The following is a 22,787-nucleotide window of genomic DNA, read 5'->3' on the forward strand; positions in this document are numbered from 1 at the left end:
CACTTGTGGAAGTATCACAGGACATGGTTCAAAGCACACAGAGATGGAACACGAATCATTGTAACAAAGGCTATCCCCATTTCAGCTTCATTTTTGGAAGATGAAACAACGCGGCAGCTTTGAGTCATAATGATATTGAAATTAACCTTAGAATCATCTCAACAGATAGCAGGAAAAGAAATGAAACACATACCCACACTGTGAGAAGGGGGTGAAGGTGACGACACATAGTTGGGCATAGCCTTGGTTTTGGGTAGCGACCAAACAGCTGGGCAGGGACACCATGAGACTGAGGGCAGGGCTAGTCAAGGGGCAGGGGAGCAGGGAACCGACTCTAGTGTCCCAGACACCATCCACACCCTGCACATGATGTCCCCATCCAGCACAGAAGGGGGCCCTGCCTTGGGAGCGTGGCCCCACACGTGCAGTGAGCTCCTGTGCTGTAAGATGAGCCTGGGACTTGACACATGGGAAAACAAGACTGGAGGTGACTCTCAGGCTGTCAGGCAGGTGGCTGAAGGAGGCACGGGCTAAGCTGCCTGTGGATGAGTTCTCACAGGAGTGGGACTTTTCTGTCTGAGTGCATCCCAGTGTTAGAAACTGGGAGAAAACAGTTCTGCCAGTTCCTTTATCCAGTTAACTGCAGCTAGCAAGGGCCAGGAGCCAAGAGCAATGCTGATCAAGAGGTGTCAGGAAATGTTTGCCATGGCTTTATCCTTAAAATAACCCCTGTAGACATTTTGCTCAGGAAAGAAAGGTCCTACCCAACCTCTTCATGCACAAATCAACACAGACCCCCAAGGAGGAATGATGGATCACTCAGTGAGCTCCTACTAAAGAACCAGCTAAACCCCAGATGGCCAGCAAGGAACGGAGTGGGACCATGACTGTCTGGGTCCAATGCAGGGTCATGATCCTCTCCCACCACCACTTTGACCTCTGAGAGTTTGGGAGAGGTTTGAAACATGCAGGCAAGCGGGTTCCTCCAAGCTGTCTAAGAGAACAGAATAGACCCTAAGGAAACAAATGAACCTCTCAGTGCCTTAATAGAAAAGTGATGTGTGTGGTGCTTGTGTAAGTGAGAAACAACTGAGAGCTCTGTTATGGAAACTTTGCTCTGCGACAAATATGTTATGAATGACTTGTCTTGAAAACATGCCAACATGTAGGTGCTGCTATCCCAACATTCGATGGCTTTAACTCACTGTGAGCATTCTTGCGATAAATCATGGAAAACCTTGCTTGTTGCTATCTTTAGTCACTGCAATGTTTCACTCTCACAAGTCACTCACAGTGCTAAAAATACAGCTTATATCATTGGATTCCTGGAATTCTTTTAGTTCTTACATTCTGATTTAAGTGGCATTAAAGCTGGGCTGTGCAGTTCAAGGCTGCAGGCTGATATTTCATTGCGGATTAGATGTCACCTGGGTTCAATACAACATTTGCAGGATTTATTTGATTTGGATCCAAAGGTAATTTGGAAAATCTTCCTGCAGATACACCTCTTACCTGGCTATGTGGAACAAGGGCTAGATTTTGCCTGGGACTAGATAGTAATTCAATAACCATTTCAATATATATTTAAACTGAAACACATGCTCCCCACAAGAACTGAGCGGAGACTGTGAGGGTTTCTCCCCCAAAACTGTAGGTATCTTGTCTCTTTTGGACTACCATGATATCGTGATGACTTCTAGGTCAAGACACCTCTCTTTTTGGTTTGTTTTACTTACATGCCTTTCATAGTAGTTATTGATTCAGATACACCAAGAGCAAGAAAGCCTTGACCTCCCACCAGCCTTTCTGGATTTGATTACCCGCTTGCCAAGGGCTGATAGTTTGAGCAGAATTTAATGCTGTCTAATTTTCCTTGATAGACCTATGAAGCACGTTAGGGTTTTTTTTTATCCCAACTGGCAGCTCAACAAAGCCCAGCAATATAAAGCTCCATTTGTGTAATAAACTGTTGTACAACCTACTACTTATGAACAAGGGTCCTGGAAATGTGCAACCTTTCTGCACATTACATTAAACACAAACCAGATGGGCACTTGCAAATCCTCCCCTTTGTTGCAGGGGGCTGAAGGAGCTGTGCTCAGGTCTATTTCACTACACAAATAAACAGAAGAGTTTCATGACATTATTTTCCAGGATGAGCAGTGGGAAACCTGTGTGGAAGCATTAGGAGCAGCTACCAAACGTGCTGCTGAACCGAAGCAGGCACAAGGGGAACTCATCAGCTCTCCGTAACTTCAGGAGCCTGCCAGTGGCCTCTGGCCACACGCCTGAGGAATGGATCCATCACCCACAGCGGCAGCTTGGCCACCCAAACCTGGAGATGCCTATATGGGGACATGGCTAAAATGAATCTCTTCTCTAAAAGCTGTCTTGGTCAGAGCTGGTCATCAAAACTCTGATAGTCACTGGAGAGAAATGGGACGCTCCAGAGGGAACTGAGCCCACCCTGAACAGGGTTTCTGAGGCAGAGAAACCTCCTGAGATCAGACAGGATGTCTCACACTTTGATAACTCTGTCAGTGAAATACATCTCACTCTCAGTGTCCTAGTGCAGGGAACAAGGGACAGTAGCTCTTAGCCGGGGACTTTGCCATGTCTGTACTGTACCAGAGGATGCCTAACCCCTCACACATTGAGCGCACGTGTGAGACAGTTTCAGAGGAGCTGCTCTATGGTAAGTAGCTCCTGCCGGTCCTCTGCCTCCTTTTCTCATGATTGCAAGTGTTACCAGAAAGTTCTTTCTGAAATCCATCTGGCCAAACAGGCCCTGCAAGAGATCGATGGCCAAAGTCCATGCGCAGAGCCTGCATCCTCAGTGCCTTCCCCGCTGCTGGGAAGGTGTGCAGAGAAATCATCGTTTTTGGTCATGAAGGGAATGAGCAGAATTGATGCAAACCACAGAAGACAAGGAAAATGCTGTACAGATGTTCCCAGGCACAGCTGCCACAGATGAAGTGCAGGTGTGCAGCATGGACTGGACAGGCTGGAGTGGGATGGGATGGGATGGGATGGAGTGGGGTGGGATACAATAGGATGGAAGCAGTTACCAGCTGAAGAAAATGATCTTAGGAGCATTGGTGCTCAGAGCACAACTACTGGGCCTGGTGTCAACATCTGGGAGGGTTTCAGATGGAAGGGAAAAGCAGTTTATGTATCCTAACAATGCTTAAGGCACTGCCAGGAACCAGCAGGCAACTCAGTTTATTACTCAGACATGAGGTGTTAAAAAGATTATATTTGTTTTCCTCTGCCCAGTGATTGTGCCCTATGTAGAGGGGTTGCCCTGGAAACCCTTTTGTAGCCCCAGATAGGGGGTCAGAGAGCCCTGAGCCTGTGGCTAACTGAGGCTTAGGATGTGAAGGATGCATGTAAGATGCATCTCTGGATCTGGGCATGATGAGCTTTGGCAGCTGCACAATGGGACTCCGGGTCACTGTGCAGTGCAGACACTGTCCCTCATTCCTGGGATGAAGGCTGCAGCACCCTTGGGAGGTGGTGGTGGTGGTGGGGTGGGCTCAAGCAGATCTCAGCTCTAAAGCCAGCATCAGTGGTGACTCTAAGAAGACTCACAGCCACGCTTGCCTTAGGCCTTTCCGAGACCACAGTTCACAGTTCACAGTCTGCACTGAGAGCACAGTGGTTCTCAGTTCTGAGACCAGTGGTTCACAGTGTGGACCAGAACTCAGGAGGAAGAGATGTCAGTTGAGCAGATGAGCATATCTGCAGCATGGGATGAGGGGCTGGGCACAGTCATGTTGGAAGGGCAGCCTGAGAGTGCAGGGGCAGGAAAGGGCCAGGGGCTGGGGCTGCAACTGGCCAGGCAGAAATCAGGATTCCTGCTTGTGGCAGAGGTACCAGTCTCTGTTCTCCTGGATCTATGCATCCAGTCCCAGGTTTTTGTAGGTCCTGCTGAAAGAGCTTTCTGCTTGCTCAAAGGTGATTTATTTTTACAAATTTAAACAAAATCCCCTCAGCCATTTTTTGAATAATACTAGAGTTAAAAGGCTCTTTTCCTATTTAAAAATATTCAAGCTAGACTGTTTTTATTAAATCAAAGTTAAGTCAGATAAAGACTGCAGTTTGAAAGTTCAGACTTGGGCAGGAGCAAGTCGTCTCTGAGGAGCTGTGCTCTGGCAGTGTTCAAGGCCAGGCTGGACAGGGCTTGGAGCAACCTGCTCTAGTGAAAGGTGTCCCTGCCCATGACAGGGGTTGGAACTGGATGAGCTTTAAATTCCTTTCCAGCTTAACTCATTCTATGCTCCTATGATTTTATGGTGGATACATCCCCATGTATCTGTGGGATGAGGGTGGGAGTGGTGAATACAGCAGTAGAGGTGCTCTTCATGGGGATGGGTAGGACCCCCTTCATGGGGATATGAGACACTGGCATCCTGGGTTTTCCCCATGGCAATCCCAGCTACTGACTTTCCACCCTGCGGTGACTTGATGGGGTAGAAGGTCCCTGCTGTGACCACCCAAAAACTGGCACGGAATGGGACAGGAAGGGACCTGGGCAGGGACGATCCTGCTTCAGGGCTCTGCAGTGTCCTGCGGTCAAAGGGAGGTGACTGTTGTGTCCCGCAGATGATCCCCCCCTCCTCAATCGCAGTCTGGGCGCTCCTCAGGCTGCTCCACGAGCCCTGCGGGAGCTGTCACACCAGGGAAGCCGACATCAAAGGCAAGCCCAGGTGCCACAGGACACGTGTGACACTTGGTGGGCTTGCCAGCTCCCGTGATGATGTGAGATGAAGGGAGCCGGCTGTTCCCAGCTGGGGACCGGGAGGAAGAGCAGAGCCTCGGCGCTGTCTCAATGTGCAAAGGAAAGGGAAAAGCAGCAACAGGAGAGCAAAGGGCTGGAGGGGTGCCCAGACTGTGGGGGGGCTCTTCTCAGTTAGAGATCCAGGGCAGAGGGGTTCCGGGGATGGAGCCGTGTCCTGTGGGACACCCGCCTGACACAGGGTCGGCTGCAAGGCAGATGCTGGCAGCGCTGCAGGGCTCAGTGCAGTCAGTATCTGCATGGCTGCTGGTCAGCTTTTGCCTATGGGCACAGGAGATACTGCTTTCTCTGCCTTCTCATAGTAAAAAACATGGGGGGAAATGGATGCAAAATAAAACAAGGATGGGAAAGCTGCAGAGAAAATGTGATTTCTTTGAACATCACCAGTCTTGCCCCTTTACAAGTTCGTGTTGTCTTTCTCATTGTTATCATATGATCTTAGGTACACTTTGACAGCTGAGACTGTAAAAAACAAGTGCCCTCAGTGGTGTGACTAAGTCTGACTATGGGCAGATGCTGGGCCTGGTTCTCTGCTGTGTTACTCCAGTCTGACACCAGTACATTGCCATGATGACATCATTTGGATTATTTGTGATTTATAGTGATTGAGAAAAATTGGGTTCTGTACAATAATGCAAACAATGAAAGACACAAAGCGAAAATAGTGCCTTGGAACTGCACTTTCACATTGCATGATATTTTGAGGACTTAATGTTGAAAGCCTTAGCATGCACAAAAGGAATTTGCTTCATTTCGTATATTATGCAGTTGTCTGAAAGAAACAGCAAACAGCTCCTCAGCCTGAGCATGCTCTGCACACGCTGAATTGTGGGGTTTTCTGTCCATCAGCTTTCTACCAACAGATCTCCACTGAAACTCAGATCGACACCTGCCAGCAAGACTAGCTGCTGGACCCATGACCAAGGAAATACAAATGACCCTTGCCTTTAGCAAAATTCTGGCCTCTGTTACATTGATCTGAAGCAGTTTTGCTAAAGGCAAGGTTATCTGAAGCATCCAGTTCTCTGTGAGGGCAGAACATGTCTATCTGTGCCTTTGCAAACAAAATGCCTTTTCCATTCCTTCTCCACAGAGCAACTTCACATCACCCTAATCCCATACAAATTCCCTGGGGTCCAAGCACCAGCCTTTTCCTAAGACCTTGAAATCCACAGTGCAGCCACAATTATACCAAACACTTGGTATATAACACAGCAACTGCTTCAAGTCTGACCCGGAGATACTGAGCTGAGGAGCCACTTCCATCTTAACTTCAATGTTGCCACCAGAAACACCATCAAAAGCACCACCCACCAAAACCATGGTGAGCCACAAACAGCACGTGTGAGAGATGCTCCACCAGCATTTATCCAGCCTCAGCTCCCCGCTCGTGACGCCGTGCGGTGAGGCACTTACCGTTCTTCCGCTCTGCGAAGGGTGGTGCCTGGAGCTTGGGGCCATCTCTCACTTCGCTGCCAGCCTTTTCCTTGGGTGTCTTTTCTTCTTCATTCCCGCTCGGCGCGCTTCTGTGGTCGGAGCGATCCTGTTTGACCGCACCATTCATCACCGTGCCTGAAGGGAATGGTCCAGATTCCTGCTGCTCCACTTCAGATGATCAGGTAGAGAAGCACACCCCAAAGTCACCTCTGGAAGAGAAGAGGAGCAGGTAAGGATGAAGTTCCCAACCAGTTCATAGAACTGTGGACAAAGACTGGCATTTATGAAACAATCAAACAGCAGAGGAGCCATTACTCCATCTGTTCTTCTGCATTGGACACACTGGAGAGGAAGAATTTAGGGTTCCCTATTGCCTGCTTGGTTCTGCTCTCCTTGTCTGTTGGGTCTGCATCCTTGCCTACTTTGCTGCTGATGATGAGAAAGAGATTCAACTGTTAGAAATACAGAACAGGTCTACAAATGAGGTCAATCTTCCTTTATATAAAGCTCTGGTCTGCTGAGAAAACGGGGTGATGGAAATAATTCCACACAACACAGAATAGGTTAGATCCAGATTCCACACAACACAGAATTACATGATACAGACAGCAAACACCAAATAGCAAACCTCAGCTAGCTTTTACAGCAGGAAGTGTACAAATGCCCTGCAAAAACTGTCCATTGACATCCAACCTGTCCCTAGCACACATGGTAGAGTTAAAGCCTTTATGAAGAACTCAGCCAGATTACGTAAAGAATTGTGTGAGTTTTCAAAGGATGGGAGGAGTTGTTTGTTCTGCTCTGAAGTTTATGTGGGGTTTATGGTCAAAATACATCAGGGAAAGTCTCAGGAAATTCTGCAAATTCAAGTTGTGCTTCTACATCTATGTGGGCAAGGAGATGCTTGCCTTGCTGACGCTCATAACTCACCAGAAACAGGCACAGGAAGGATTTAGCTCACGCCAAATGTATTTGTGGGATGCATGCACGTGAGCCAGGAGGAGCTGCTGATACTGAGCACAGCAGAAGAAAGCTGCAAGGACCGTTTCAACATCATGTTGTCTAAAACAAAGCTCCAGATGCTAAGTGAAAGTGAATGCCTGTAAGAATCAGCACCAGCTCCTAATGAGTCCCATCAAGAAAGAGCCGAGGAGAGCTAAAAAAGGTCATTTGTAGAGAGCAAGAATAGAAAAGTGCAAGATTGATTCAGTGATAAAATCTGATTTAATACAAAAAAGTTACCAATTTACTGTATAAGGAAGTAAGAATAGTGCATTGTATACGATACCATCTCCTCCACGCTGTGTGTGCCAGGACTGTCCCACAGGCCTCTTCCTACCCTGCACTTGCAGGGATTTTGCCAGCTTCTTTCTCATCCATCTCACTGTCTGCCCCCACCTGCCCCATGGCTGTGTCCCACTGGCTGCAGGTGACATACTCCATCCTCTTCACACTGGGTTTTGTTGCTGGGAGGTTCCGTGTAGGGTGTCCATGAGGTGGAAAGGGAGAAGGTCCCAAAATGCTTGTGTCCCTTTATCACTTTGGAGGTGGAACACCAAACTGCCCCCATGTGCATCACCTCAGGCAGCCTGTGCCCATACCCAACCTTGCTGTCTGGGCTCTGAAACAAATGCAAACCCACTCTTGATCCAAGCCAAGTCCTTACCCACCAGACCCTCCTTTCTCCCACATGCTTCCCATCACTGCTTTCTCCATCCTTTATATCCACTGCCTTTACATCCCTTTCCTCATCTGTGTTCAGGTATCCCTACCAAAGTCTGACATGCTGTCACTACACATGGAAACAGCCAGGGCTGTGTGATGTGCTGCATCTTTGGGTGTGTGATGTGCTGCATCTTTGGGTATGTGATGTGCTGCATCTTTGGGTATGTGATGTGCTGCATCTTTGGGTATGTGATGTGCTGCATCTTTGGGTGTGTGATGTGCTGCATCTTTGAACTGGCAGTCTCAGTTCCCATCTCTGCTCAAGCGTTTTAGCAGCTCATGGTCTTTTTCTAGTGCTGTGACTGCTGTGCCATGCATGTGCCCCACTGCGATGGGCAACTGACCCACTGCACATCCACCACTAGTGGCTGTAGGGCCGCAGACCCACTTTGGCACAAGCAGCCCCTCAGCTCTCTATTTAACTTGTGACTAACGTGGAACATGCAACAAGTGTTTACATTGCTATTTTAAAACGTACATGTTTTGAACGTTTAGAAGTTGCTGATATGATGTATCTTTGCAGTGGAAACAGCGGGTGATGACAGGACAATCCAGCAAACTGCATCTGCTTACAAAAATGAGACTTTGTTCAACTGAACACTAAATCTTTGATAAATGAGTCAGGCCTTTGGTGACGTACATGTTGAACCAATATGACAGTTTTATATGGATTATGATTATTAATGCTTTTGACAAATCGAGAGCCTGAGCCAGCCAGTGCCGAAGCTGCGAGACCACCAGCAGAGGCAGGAGGCTCTCAGGAAGGCTTCTTACAGGCTCTGGGTACAATCTTCTTGCACTCAGGGCATATGCAATGCTTTTATTTGCAGTGAGTGCACCGGGGTGCCTGAGCCAGGCATCCTGAGACACAGGCAGCCACCACACACTCAAGCACCAACGGCTCAATGGTGGGGCTTTTTTTCCTGAAGTCAGATTTGGCCTCAAAACACCCCACATTGTTCACTCACTTCAGCCTCAACTATTTACAAAGCTTAAGCGCACTTCTGAGCCTCGGAGAACATCTCCCATCAAGCACTGCTGCCAGCACATAAATTGCAAGGCTATACACAGTACAGGCCATTTCCCATCTCTCTCTGACTATAAATATCAAATTCATAAAGCTGGACTGCCATGGTGGCTCATGTGTACTTCCTTGTAAGACACTGGAGATCCTCCGGAGCAGATGCCTGGTTTACAAGCCTCCTTGCTTTCTGTTCAGAGAGCACTGTAGCACGGATGAGGATATGCTTTCCCTGGGATGTGGGCCAGGCTGGATGGACTCATCTCCTCACTGGCCAGGTGGGTATGGCCAGGTCATGGCACCATCTCACATATCACCCTTTGGGTCACAGCAGTGTAGGCGTTCATGCATTCCCCTGGAGCTGTCACACACTCTGTCCCTGGTGCCTGCTGTGACACAGGCGGATTGCATTGGCCCTGCCTGCAGACTGACCCCTCTGGGTGCTGCCTTCCCTTCCCTCCATCCCTGCTGCTGCAGGAGGGAGCAGCGTGCCCAGGCAAGCCGCCCTTCTCCCCTTACCCTGCTCCCCCATCTCCTGGGCAGCCCGTGCAGTGCCCGCACGCACCAGGCTCGGTTTTGTGTCTGTCCTGCTGGGGGAGATGTAGACTGAGGATTGTGCGGGCCCGGGAGGTCCTGCTCTGCCCAGGCACAGCTCGGCCATGAACGTTTCTACACGGTTTGGAAACAGGAGCGCAGCGCAGGCACATCCCTGGGGAGTGCCGTGGACCTGGAGCATGGATGAAGGTGCCTCGATCTCCCTTTGGACTTGAGCGTTCCGCACCATGCAGCCAGGGTAACTCATGCAGGGGACAGCCCTGCATGGGGGCAGCTTGGCAAGACCAGCTCTGCCTCAGTGCTGAGCCCTGACTGTGTCCCTCTGCCACCCGGCAGCCCCCAGCCCAATACAGCAACCACCGAGCATCATCGGGCAGCCCGGAGCCATCCCTGCCCTCATTCAGGCTGGGTGCTTGGTGCTGCTCAGGCTTTGCAGAGGTGGAGGCATCGCTCCTGCACACCGTGCACCCACACGCATGGCACTGGGGGCTCTGCAGGATGCTCCGAGTTTGTCACAGCTCCGAGGGAGATGTTTTCCCACAGCAAAACTTCCCAGGATTTTTTATAATTTCTCCTGATCCCGAACGGAGATAGGGAGATATTGCAAAATAAAGCAGGGGGGAGGGTAACAGGTCACTCATCATTTCCCACTGGATAATTCTAAAATTCTTCATTTTTTAACTGCTTCTTAGAAAAATGAACTAAACCATAGAAACCAAAAAATTATTTTAAGAATTGGGGAAAAAACCTTATCCCCCTGAGAAACAGTTTTGGCTTCAGCAGCTCAGCTTCCAACCAGGAAGTGGTTTGTCTGGAAAATTCCTAAACTGAACAGTTCCCTGTCCAGGTTGCACCAGTTCACTTCCATACCCCAGGTCTCCCCGTGTCAAGCAAATACGTGGATCAAGCTTCTTGCTGGCTTTCCAGGAGCGAGCTAGGAGTGAGCACCGTGCCAAGGTGTGCACCAGAAATAGGATCTGCTGCTCCCTGGAGCAAAACAAGACCCTTTCTGAGCCCTGGCCTGGCATCTAACATAGGGACAGACACTTCTTCCTCTGCTCAGCACCATGGCTGCTCTGCAGGTACACCTGAGCAACCCAAAAGGACAAGACAGAAAGGAGATGGAAAGCCTCTCTGTCACTTGAAGCATGCAGGGATCCAGGCTTGATCCCAGTGTCTGAGCAGAGGCCTCCAGCACCATCTAAGACACCCCTGCTTGCCTGACAGACAGGATGCAGAGCCTACGGCAGCTGGACATAAGGCATCTCTACAGGCTTGGGACACCAATGTTTAGGCACCTGGCTGCTGCCTGTAGCCTGCATAGGATTAGGCACAACACCTCAAAATGCAGTCTGCTGCTATGCAAATGTCTTCCTTTAGAAGTGTCTCACTGGAACGTCTTAATGAGCGACACTGGCACAGGGCTGGCTCCTGCTTGGGTTACTGAGATGCAGCTTTGATGGTCCGCACGGTTGTTCCCTGCCCAGCACGGACCCATAAACTAACCTTCACTTTCCACCTTCTCACCTTTTCCCCTGTGCCACCTCCTGCATGCACTGAGGTGGGAATGAGCATAGCTTACGCTTCCTCACATACTGGATCCATCTAAATCCTCCCCTGCTTTCCTGTTTGCTCTCTTAGAGGTTGAAGTGGAAGTAAAGACTTTTAGCTCTAATGCATGTGCAGGTCCTCTTAAGCAATCGTGACCCACCATAAAACTTCGAATTCCCAAAGAGAAAAACCAGGAGAGAGATGTTCAGAGATGCAGACCAGCCTTATCAAATTCTTCACGTGTTTGTTGTGGTGTGTTTGTATTCCTGGACTTCTGCTTGCAGGAATGTTGCTGATAAACCCATCTCACTGAACATGGACTTTGTGTGTTTTAGCTGATGTTTACAGTGCTCAGACAGTAAAAGTAGCTCTGGATTCCTGTGTGTCCCGTGGACATTTGTACTGTCTTGCTGCAAATGCTGATCAAACCTTGCTATGTATTCCTCCAGTGGGAATCTTGCCTGGTCCTCCTTTAGAGCCATGCATGCTTGGCAAGGCAGAAGACAGCTCTTGCCCCTACACCCAGAACAAGAAGAGACCTTTGCTCCTCTGGGACCATCCTGGAGCTGCCAGGAAACGCACCACTGCTCTTATCTCATTGTTTCCCTTGCAGATGATGTCCCCACGGATGGTTCCCTTCTCTGAACTCCCTCGTGCCTCCAGGGATGCAGAAAGCCCCATCCTGTGACAGCGCTGGAGCAGCAGCATGGAGCCTACAGGCTGTTTCCCACAGCTCCGCACATTCCTCCCATGGCCCAGAGAAGTGACCTGGTCCCCACTGCAGCCTCCACGCAAGCTGCAGCTCAGGAGGAGCTCCTGGAAAACCCAGGGGACTTCCCCACTAAGTGGAAAACAAAGCAAGGAAGCCTGCCCCAAGCCTGGATACCCCCTTCACGGACAAGTTCTTCCACGCAGCTCCTTGTGCATCCCCTCTGCCAAGGCGCAGTGAACAGAGCTGTGCAAACACGAGGCCATGAAATCTTCACTCAAGGCAAACTTGCCCAGTGTTTGGTCACATTGTGATCCTCACGCTCAGCAAGGTTTGCCAGCTGTTTGCACCCCCAGGGGGTTTAGGATCGTATCTGCTTTCCAGCCTCCACATTGCCAGCACTGATAGCTGCTCCAAGCTGCCCACAGGCCATGGGGCCTGAGACAGCAGCAAAGAGCACAGTGATGGGAAGTGGCAGCTATCTTCACCCAGGCCTTCAGCCTGGGGAAGGCAATGGGATATAGGCACTGCTGTTCTCAAGGGAGCATCTCAGTTTTGGCATCAGCCCTGCCCCTCCCCTGCCTTGAAAAGGAGTAATTTCTCCTTCATTTTTCACAGAATGAAGCTTTAGCTGGTGAAAAGTATCAGAGGCAGTGGAGAACAGGAAACCAGTTGTGGCCCCAGATCCTCCTAAGTTCCACCTCTCTGACAGTCCTCTAAGTAGGCTGAAGATGTCTGGCACAAAATCAGACTGACAAATTGTACACTGTGAAATAACTGATCTTGTTGGTGTAGGCTCTCAGTGATCAGATTCACTGGTGCAGATTCTGAACCTGCAACCTCATCTACTTGAAGATGTCCCTGCTCACTGCAGGGGGTTGAACCAGATGAGCTTTGGAGGTCCCTTCCAACCCAAACTATCCTATGATTCTATGAAATTCCTCAAGAACTGATTCCCTGCTTGTGCATCCATGTCCACAGCTCACCTGCTGGCACCCAAGGGCCCTTCCCAGGACAAGGACTCCTTGTGCCTGAAAAGGCACAGTGATGTGGAGTCTAACACGGTGGCAGAAGGTGTCCCCCTGACACATCCAATGGCATTAGGATGTATCAGGGACACCACTAGGACACCCAAAGAGCTGTCAGCCTTCTTTATCCTCCCGTTTGCAGTGTGCAAAACTGACACTAATGCTATCTCCTTCCCTTGCTAGGAAGTAGCTCATGAACATGGATGTGTTGGGATGCTTGGCAGAGCATGCAGCGTGGATGGGACCTGGGCTGGGCCTGTGGGGACACTTGTGAGTGATGAACTGCACGGAAGAGGCAATGGCAAAGCTCTTCTCTTGTTCCATGTCTGCCTGCTGCTTCTGCAGGACTGATTAATAGGGAAGTGCCAGGTCAGTATTAACCTTCCAAAAGGTACCTGGCTGAAACCCTGGCTAAACTCTGAGTTTTCTCAGGGGACCTGGGAGCAGGCCTGTGCTATACAAGATCTTAGCTGACATCTGTGCAGGATCCAGCTTGGTGCTCACTGCCAGCTGCCTGATCAGACCCAGAGCTCCACAGCCTCCAGTAAACACGCAGGGCCTTGAGAACAGCATGTCTCAGGTCCACAACCTGGTGCAGCTCTCAGAGCTCCCTCTGGTTGGCATCCATCTGACCACGTCACCCTGCAAGTGCAGGCACTAGAGCCTGGCACTCTCAGCTCCCTCTGCATTCACCGGGGTGAAAGAGGAATTTCTACTGCCTGTCTGTGAGCTTAAGAGCAGGTGAGATGATCTGCTCCCTAAAGCACCCATTTCTTGCCACTGGCTATAGAAAGCGCCTCTGTGATGGACTCACAAGAAGGATTAGCTGAGACAGTGGCCACGCTGTACCATGTCCAGGGTGTTCAACCCTCAGTCCCACTCTTGCGCAGAGTCTCTTCATTCACAGCAACTTGCAAAAGAAGACAGGGCAATGTGTTTGCTCACATTGCCCTCAAGTTTTGATGCCTCCTTGTACAGCTCCTCTGCACAGGCTCTGTATTGGCACAGAGGCAGCCCCAGTTCCTGGCACTGTCCAGGGAAAGATGTCCCTGCAGCCAGCATGCTGCTAACAGGACCCATCGCAGTGTGAGTGATGGATGGCGGTGTAAGGGATGGATGGTGGTGATAATGCTGGGACATGGTACTGTGCTCCAGACACAGAGTAAACGCTCCAAGGGAAAGGGGGGGAAACAGAGTCATCCTCACAGGCAGAAAGAATGAAAGCTTTGAGAAGGGGAGCAGAGTCTGCCTGGGCAGCAGGCTGCAGGAGCCGCAGGAGTAAGATTTCACTTGTGGCTATTGAAGACAGAGGATGCATCTTCCTGCTGACATGGGGCAGCCTGAGCCCTCCAAACTCCTGTTCTGGTACAGACCTTATTCAGGTCTGGTCATGGTTGTACTGAAGGTGTGGATGGCAGACCTAGGGCTGGTGCTTTGGCATTCCTGCAGACTTATGCCTAATGCCACATGACACAACCCCTGTGGAGACTCCAGCACTATCCTCTAGTGCCTTGTGCTGATCCCTGGCTCCTGTGAGCAAGCCCCGTGCCACTAAAGCCAGCCTGCTCTTCCATTTACAACCTCTTTCCATGCTGAGAAAGAGACACAAACACCCAGAAGACCAGGGTACAGTGGATAGGGAAGTAGGGCTGGGACCTACACAGTCATCCACAGCCTCTGCTCTGACCATGGGCTAGCCCAGGGCCAGGCACAGGGGCTACTAGCCCTCATTACTCAGGCTGCTGTACTACTGCCCTCTGCTACAAGCACTTTGTCAGCTGTGGTTGTGGTTCCTGCATTTGGCTTGACATCAGAAGTCCTTAAGGATTGCACTTCACGTGCTACCTAGCATTCGCCACCAGTTCTTAGCCCTGCTCATGCGTCTGCGGCTATTTCCTGGCAAAACAGTCCATTAAAAACACTACTATAATGTTACTGGACAACACATGCAAATAGTTCTGAGTTAGATAAAACACCTCCTTATGAATCTGGGCCATGTTTGTAGATTTTAAAGTAATCTTAAAATAAACTTCAAAATCTTAAAATAAGCGGTAATGTTCTAACTATGCTGAAAAGGCTCAAAAAGCAGATATCAACCTCAAATTTGTTCTTGCTGCGTGCTCTGTTTGCAAAACTGCTTTTAGGCTAATCTTGTGAATTGTCCAGGTCTGACTCATGAGCCCTATATGCTGGGGCTGGTGGTGCTTGGATCACACCACATACTGCTGGGACACTGGATGCAGGGTGCTGCACACCCATTCCCGGCAGCCTTGGTGGGCTGAGGACATGGGAAGGATGAGGGCTTTGGCAGCAGCAGCATTTGTTTCTAAACTGCTATTTGATTTGACGGCAGCCCGTGGCAGGGGGTTGGGACTGGATGAGCTTTAAGGTCCCTTCAACCAAAACCAGTCTGGGATTCTATTTGATTTTATTTATGAACATTTAGCAATGAGCCGTTTCTGCTTGTGACACCTGGACTGTTTAGTAAGGACAAACTGGTTCAAAGGAAACAACATAGAACCCTAGAATGCTTTGGGTTGAAGGGACCTTAAAGCTCCTCCAGCTCCAACCCCTGCCACGGGCAGGGACACCTTCCACTAGAGCAGCTTGCTCCAAGCCCCTGTGTCCAACCTGGCCTTGAACACTGCCAGGGATGGGGCAGCCACAGCTTCTCTGGGCACCCTGTGCCAGCGCCTCAGCACCCTCACAGGGAAGAGCTTCTGCCTTATATTTAATCTAAATCTCCCCTGTTTCAGTTTGAATCCATTGCCCATTCTTCTATTGCTACAGTCACTGGTGAAGAGTCCCTCTCTGGCATACATTGGTTTCAGAATTGGGTTTAAATACAGCCCCAACCAAATTTCATGTTTTTCAACTTTTCAGTGAAATAGGAGAATTCCTGGCCTCTGGAAGTGCCCGCTGGTATTTAATACTACCAGCACCACTGTTGCCATTAACACTGACACTGCTTCCTACTAAGTCATGGCTCTGACAGCTACATGATGGGCAGGTTTCTCATTTCAGCTAAGTGTGGAGGGTTCCTGAGGCCAGACCCTACAGCAGGCTTGCCTGTCCTACTCTGAGCTCCCTGAGCTCTTGGGCACAACTGTCCACAGCATCCAGGTTGAGTTTTCTCATAGCATTGCATTGCATTCAGGAAAAAAACCCTACTGTCATGGAAAGCTGTCCTGGACTCAGCAGCCGGAGTCTTCCACCAGAAAAGTGGCTCTGCCTATTGCAAGGCTGGCCCTGCAGCACCAAAACAAGACACTAGCTGAGGTTCCTCAGCCCATGTAGTTCCCTAGCTCAGTGCTGAGCAGCTTCTGTCTCAGACCTGGGTCTGCTTGTCCTCCTCACATGACATTACACAGTGTGGATGCACTTTGCACTGGGTTTGTGCAATGTGCCCACATCCCAGGGTCTCCCCACTCCAGCCCATCTCCTAATAGGCAGTGGAGCCCAGCTCCCAGCTCAGGTTCTTCTGCAGCCACCAGGGAGGTCCAGCTGTGATCAGCCACCTCCGACAGGCTCTCCGGGTGACACTTGCACCCCTACCAGCAGCCTCCTCCCCACATTTCTGCAAGCAAGCACTGTCTTGTCTCATGGAAGGTCATTTGAATGTCTTTGGTTATCGCTGCATCGTCTGACTGTTCCCTAACGCTGCGGCATTTGCGGTTATGTCTGATCTTTGTCTCTCTCATTTTGTTACGTTTTAGAAATGTAATAAACACAATCTCTCTGAAAGAAAGAAAACATGGCAGAGATCTGAAATGGAAAATGAGCGCAGACTGGAGCCATGCCTCTTTGCTAGAGGCCAGAAGGAGGGGAAGCAACAAACCCCACAGTGACAAACACTGTTAATGAAGCGACGAAGGCAGCTCTCAAACGGGAGTGCAGCTGAAGGCAGAGCCAGCTCGCTGGTCCCTCTGCCCGGCACGGGGGCCTCGCCAGCCGGAGTTGGCAGAGGGAGCTTTCAGTGGGTGGGAAAGGCCACAGGCTGACCTGGCAGGGCTTTGGGAAAGGTCCCAGACTGCTGGCAGAGGACTCGTGTCCAAGGGGTGTGTTCCCGCTGCAGCAGGGACCAACCTGAGCCAGACTGGGGTGGGCATGTGCACTGAGTGCGTCATGCCCTGTGCATTGCCTCTCTAGCCCCACGGCTCTGGGTCTGAGCGCTAAGTAAGTACCCATCTGGTGGCAGGGGTCATGTCCAACTCCACGTTTCGGCTTGGTGACCTAAAGCCTCTCTGCCTTCTTCAGCCATTCAGCCAGCACAGGCAGGAAACACAGGGCATCCGCTGACCTCTGTAGACCTTGTCATCCCCTTGCTCCAAGCCTAGTCAAAATACAGGGCACATTTGTCCAGACCTCTCTCTCGTGCCCTCAAGTGTTGGCACAGGCAGCAGCTGGAGCAGTGTCTGTCTGCTGCCCAGAGGGCAGCCAGGCCCTGGTCTATCCAACTGAATCATCTGGGCTTCAGGGTGCGTCCTGTGCAAGCTGCTGTCGCTGCATGAATTAACAGAGCTGCCCAGTAAGAGCTTCTAACCGTAACCCCACAAAGGGGTTCTGGTGCATAGCCTGTCTTCTGGTGCTGAGCCCTGCAGAGGTCTCCAGGGCAGTCTGTGAACTTTCAGATCACAGACACTGTGACTGGAAACCATGAGGGGGGCTGCCACAAGCTGGAAGTGACCACAGGGCTTGTGCAAAGGGCTCTGCTCCAACTCTTTCTTCTGTAGGTTTCAAGGACCCTTTACTTCCTTGTTGCTAGATCTAGTGCAGCCAAGCCTGAGACATTCTTCAGTCTCCTGCTGGACTTCCTCAGTGCTGTGTGGCCCAAAGGACCAGGCCCTGTTGTCAGAGCCAGCCCAAGATTAACAAGGGTGAAACCCCTTTCAGTCCCTCTCTAGCTTGGTAAACAGCTTTTACAAATGGGAACTCTCCTCAAGCAAGAGATGTATCCCATGGAGACACAGGTCTCCACTGAATGAAGATAAGTGCATGATGGTCCCAAGCTTGAGAGCATCCTGAGGTGGGTCACCCACTCAGTCACTGTCCCATAGCAGCTTTTCCCTTTAGAGTGAGCAGCTGAACCGTTCATGGGGGTAAGAAAGGACATACACTGTGTCCTGCAGGAAATACCTGGATCTACAAGAAAGACATCATAGGATATTAATGATTCACTCATTTCTTGATAGAAGGCAGAACTAGGGGTCACCATCCATCTTTAGGTCTGATCCTCTACAATGGTCCCAGTGACCAAGGTAGCCAAAGATCTACCCATTCTCCCTGCACCCGTAGGACTTGTAAAAGTGAAGCTCCTTCATCACATGAAAGAAGGTGAAAAGCCACGCATGGATCCAACAGCCCAGCTGAGGGCAAAACGCTGTGTGGCTCCCATCCCAATACATTACTGTGAGCAAGGTACTTCACACAGGCACACAGGAGTGCTCTGACACTAGAGAAGCAGTGCACCAGCTCCAGATCCCACCTCTAGCCAAAGTACTATGAAAGCAATCAAGCTGCTTTCTGCATCCCAAAAGCCAAGGCTGCATCAGGGTGAAAGAAAACTTGTGGTTCCTTCAGACAACTAGTTAAAGCTCTGTAGCAAGAGGATAATAAACCATCACGCAATGAAGAATATCAAGAACTGAAGAAGCCCTCTCTTTTTAGCAGTCTTCCAGAGATACTAGCAAGTAAAACATTCAAGGCCATTATCCCATGACTTCATTTTTCACTCTAGGATCATTCCTGTCATGTCATAAAATCCCTTCCATTAACTTATCGAGCTCCATCTAGAAACAACATCGGCTCCTTGCCCCTACTTTCCGGTTTGGAAGGCTGCTCAAGAACGTCATTCTTCTACTGGCTAGAAATTTTAATATGTCCTCCAGTCTAAATTTATCTGCAAAATCACCCAGACTGAAAACACGAGGCCTGTGCCCAAAAAGGGCCATGTTTAGGTAAGGACAGGTGGGGTTATTGTAAGAGGCAAGGCTTGGCATTACCTGGAACTCCAGGTCCAGTCGCCAGTCTCATCACTGGTCCCTCTTATTTCAGTGACCATGACCCACAGCTCCCTGGAACACCTGAGAAATCAGTTCCCTGCCTGTGTGGGAAAGGATCAGTAAAGCTGCACAGGAATTACAGAATTCTTTCACCATGGATAACATCGATGCCAGAAAAAGAAAATAATAATTATCCCACACTTATGCGAGGACACATGCCCAGTATTTCCATGAAGAATCCAGATTCCAGTTGTAATAGAACTTTATGGAGGAGCTGAGTCTGGCTTGGAAAGGACACAAACATAGCTACAAGACAAGACGCAGTGAAGTGTCTCCATTGATGGTTTTGTCTGTGTCCTGGCAAGTAAGATCCTTGGGAAGTGGTGTCTAGGGATGAGAAAGGACATCTCCCTACTCCTGTCAAATACCCTAGAAAAGGTCAGGGTATTGATGGCTTCTCCTGAGGCAATAGTATTACATCAGTGGATCCCCATTCCCAAGCCACAGCTCACATGGACAGATTTAAGCCTTCCCTAACCACAGACAAATGGGTCCTCAGCACCAGAACCACAGTAGGTGTAATCTGGTTCAGTAAGGTAGAGGAGTACCAGAACAGGTGGCTCAAAGCTCAGACCCTGGCACCACCGCTGGATGTGCTGGTGGAAGAGTAATGAAGAGTCAGAAGGTACATGGTACAGGCAACCCATCCAAATGGCTCTGCTAAAGCTACTTATTTGAAGGTACCTGGATAAAGGTGACTGGAGTGATCTTGGATTGCCAGGACATTTCTAACAACTCTTCTCACTAAATGCTGTTGAAGAGCTTTTATAGAATATGAGTGTTTAGGAATAATGAGCAACCCAGAGGCTTGTTTTAATGGAGGAAAAAGGTAAGAAGTGCTAGGGCTCATGCTGGTCAACACAATGATCTAGATAAAGAGAGGAATTTTCCTTGTAATGTCCAATTACTCAGTGCCATGAAAAAGAAATGGGACATGGAAAGCTGTACAAGGATATCCTGATACTGAGTGGCTGAGGGATAAAAAGGTAAATGCAAAGTAATATCTATGGGGAAAACAATCCACAGAGAAGAGCAAGAGGGATGACCTAGAGAGAGGTGAAATGGGCTGGAACTCTTTGCTTGGAAGATGAGGACTGAAGCAGGAGACCTCAGGCTGGACGACTGCCCGGTCAGGAGTGGCCCAAACAGCATCAATAGGAAGTGGTTGTTTTTTCAGGAACTAGGAAGGATCAGTGATGTGCTCAAGCATCAGGTTTAAAAAAGACAAAAGCAGGATTTTTCTCTCCCATTTCATACACTGTGGAACTCGGCTGCAGGATGCTGAACATGCCCGAGGGTTGGAAGGGTTCAAAAGGCACTTTGATACATTCAGGGATATATGAATGATCACAATACATTACCACGAGATATCAAACACAGAGTTCTGTTAGAAAACAAACTCAAAGTGAGATGGGGCCTTAAGAATCAGTGATCTCCTCTAGCCATGTCCACGAGGTTGGAGACCAGACACTCGACTAGACTGGCCTGTCTTTTGACCCCCAGTAGAGCCATTCTTATGCTCTCTGTCTTCACATGTGAACATGCTTTAGTGACTGTCTATCAACTCTGGTTTGTGGCACAGTGCAGCACAGGCAGGGAGGAGAAACACACATGGCTCAGGAAAGGATGGAGATCTGTGGTAAAGGCTCTTGAGGCCTGGCTGAGACTCAATGCGCCCAGCACAGTGAATGCTCCAAGGCTGTGAGAAGCCCTGTGGCCCCACCGCACGTCCCTGCTGCCAAGGGACATTCCTCAGAGCTACTTGCTAAATAATGGAATCTAAATTTCCGCCTTTTTGTGGCAAAGTTAAAAAAAAACACTAAAATTAACCCAATTATGTCCTGGTCTAAACAAAGGGCGTCTGGGGCTGCCAATTTCACAATTATCCCAATGCTTCTTAATATGACACAGATAAATACTTTCCAATTACCCAGTGGAACAAGGCTGCCCTGGGGGAAATGGAGAACAGTATATTACAGGGGCCAGAGACCCAGGAGATCCAGGATTTACCCTCCACTACTCTTGCTATCCACACGTGGCAGGGGAGGGATGCAGCAGGGTGAGAGCTCATCCTCGCCCAGCCCCTGGCGCTGCAGGTGGGACTGTTCTCCCAGTAGTACACAGGGAGTGGGGCAGTAAGGGGGGATGGAGCTGAGCTGCTCCACCCTAAAACTCCTCAGAAGTCCCACACAGGAGCTATTTCCCTACTCCATCTCTGGCAGTGTTCAAGGCCAGGTTGGACAGAGCCTTGGGTGACATGGTTTAGTGTGAGGTGTCCCTGCCCATGGCAGGGGGGTTGGAACCGGATGATCTTACGGTCCTTTCCAACCCAAACTATTCTATGATTCTATTTTTCAGATGAAAACATACAACTGCTTCACCAGACATGCTGGGGTTGTAGAGTAGGTTCTTCTCACCCTGGGTATTGGCTACAAAGCTCTGCTCATTCAGGAGTTGACTGGGAGCTTTATTCCACCCACAATAGGTCTGCACAGTCTCTGAAGCACAGAATCACAGGTTGGTTTGGGTTAGAAAGAGCCTTAAGATCACCCAGCTCCAACCCCTGCCGTGGGCAGGGATGTCCCACACTAGACCATGTCACCCAAGGCTCTGTCCAGCCTGGCTTCAAAACGTCTCTTTATCACACTGAACACACAAGCTTTGGAAATTCTGCATTGGAGAAAGATGTTTCTCTCACTGAGCCCTGAGAGCCCAAAGCTTGCTCTGGGGGTGGCTGAAGGACCTGAGTATGTGAAGACGTGTCCATGCTGTGGGCAGGCTGAGCCCTGGGGAGAGGAGCAGAGCCCATGTACTGAGCTGGGCTCATTGCCCTGTGCTGAACCAGGAGCGCTGAGGCCCTTCTCCTCTCTCCTATCCTTTTGCCTGTCCAAAGGGGCTCAAGGACCCACCTGTGTCCTCAAGCTTTGTGTCTGGTTAACCCCGAACCTCTTCTCTCACATTCCAGGGAGCCGAGGTGCTAAGTGCTATAGCCATTAGTACTACAGCACAGGGGAGAACAAGGACATTGGTCACCTTAGAAACTCAGAGGGGTAATTTTCTGATTGATATCAGTTCCAGAACCAATGCTTTAAAATTGCATTCAGACTTGTTGTTTTGGCAGAGTAACCAAAAGCAGATGCTGGATGGATCAGCCAGCAAGAAGTGTAAGGACTCCCTATGGATACACACGCCCAGCACACTGAAACAACCAGCCCAAGGAAGCATTTTCTTGCTACCTCAAGCACCTTGCCTCCCACAGACTGGCTCTGTCCTCTCCCCTCTTTCAGGGTCTCTTTGTCCATTCAGACTGACCCAGTGGCAGAGAACATCTTGCATCCTTCTGGTATTCTGCAGGCCTTTCCTCCCCGGCTTGGGTGGGTTTGATGCTCCCATGAACTCCTGGGCAGATGAAGCTTTGTGGGGATACGTGATGCTTCTCAGCTGAGGGCTCCAGGGACAAGTTCAGAGGGGGATGCAGAGGACACCAGGGTATACTCAGTACTCAGTAGCTGCCAGGCCACCAGTTTAATCCCCCAGGTAATTTCAGATCTTCCCTGGCATTAGTTAGCTGTTTTTCACAGGTACACTGAGCACTAGCACTGTACCATGTGCAGGATGCTCTTCCAAGCATATGGGGAGCTGGTGAGGCACGCAAAATGAGGCACAACCCATTCCCAAATGTCCCTGGCATCTTTCTGTCCAACCTGATCCTTTTCTGGAAGAGTCTGCATGACACCTCATGGCAAAGCCAGGCTGGTTACAGATGGACTTTTCCCATGTCCTAGCCTCACCCACGTCCTCTCTGCAGAGGCTTTGTCTGCTGTACTGGGACTCATGCCCTTGGTAGAAGTATGAGGAAGAGCGGAGGGCAAACCAGGATCAGTGGGCACTGCCCTGGAGG

At 49.9% G+C, this 22,787-nt stretch overlaps 1 protein-coding gene across 4 annotated transcripts in view; it reads right to left on the reverse strand.

Annotated features, from left to right (window-relative positions):
- MYOCD (myocardin) overlaps positions 1-22,787 on the reverse strand; it is a 224,085-nt gene that overhangs the window by 96,026 nt on the left and 105,272 nt on the right. For 3 of the 4 annotated variants that reach the window (XM_057423307.1, XM_057423339.1, XM_057423331.1), the window contains exon 2: positions 6,215-6,444. In XM_057423307.1, the coding sequence (XP_057279290.1) occupies positions 6,215-6,362 (148 nt within the window). In that variant the 5' untranslated portion in view covers positions 6,363-6,444. Of the gene's footprint in view, positions 1-6,214; positions 6,445-22,787 lie in introns of those variants that run through there. The other variant, XM_057423350.1, reaches the window with a different exon arrangement.

This window comes from Pezoporus wallicus, unplaced genomic scaffold, assembly GCF_028554395.1.
Source record: "Pezoporus wallicus isolate ANWC-B61680 ecotype Strahan unplaced genomic scaffold, APGP_CSIRO_Pwel_v1 contig_8723, whole genome shotgun sequence".
Taxonomy (NCBI): Eukaryota; Metazoa; Chordata; class Aves; order Psittaciformes; family Psittacidae; genus Pezoporus; species Pezoporus wallicus.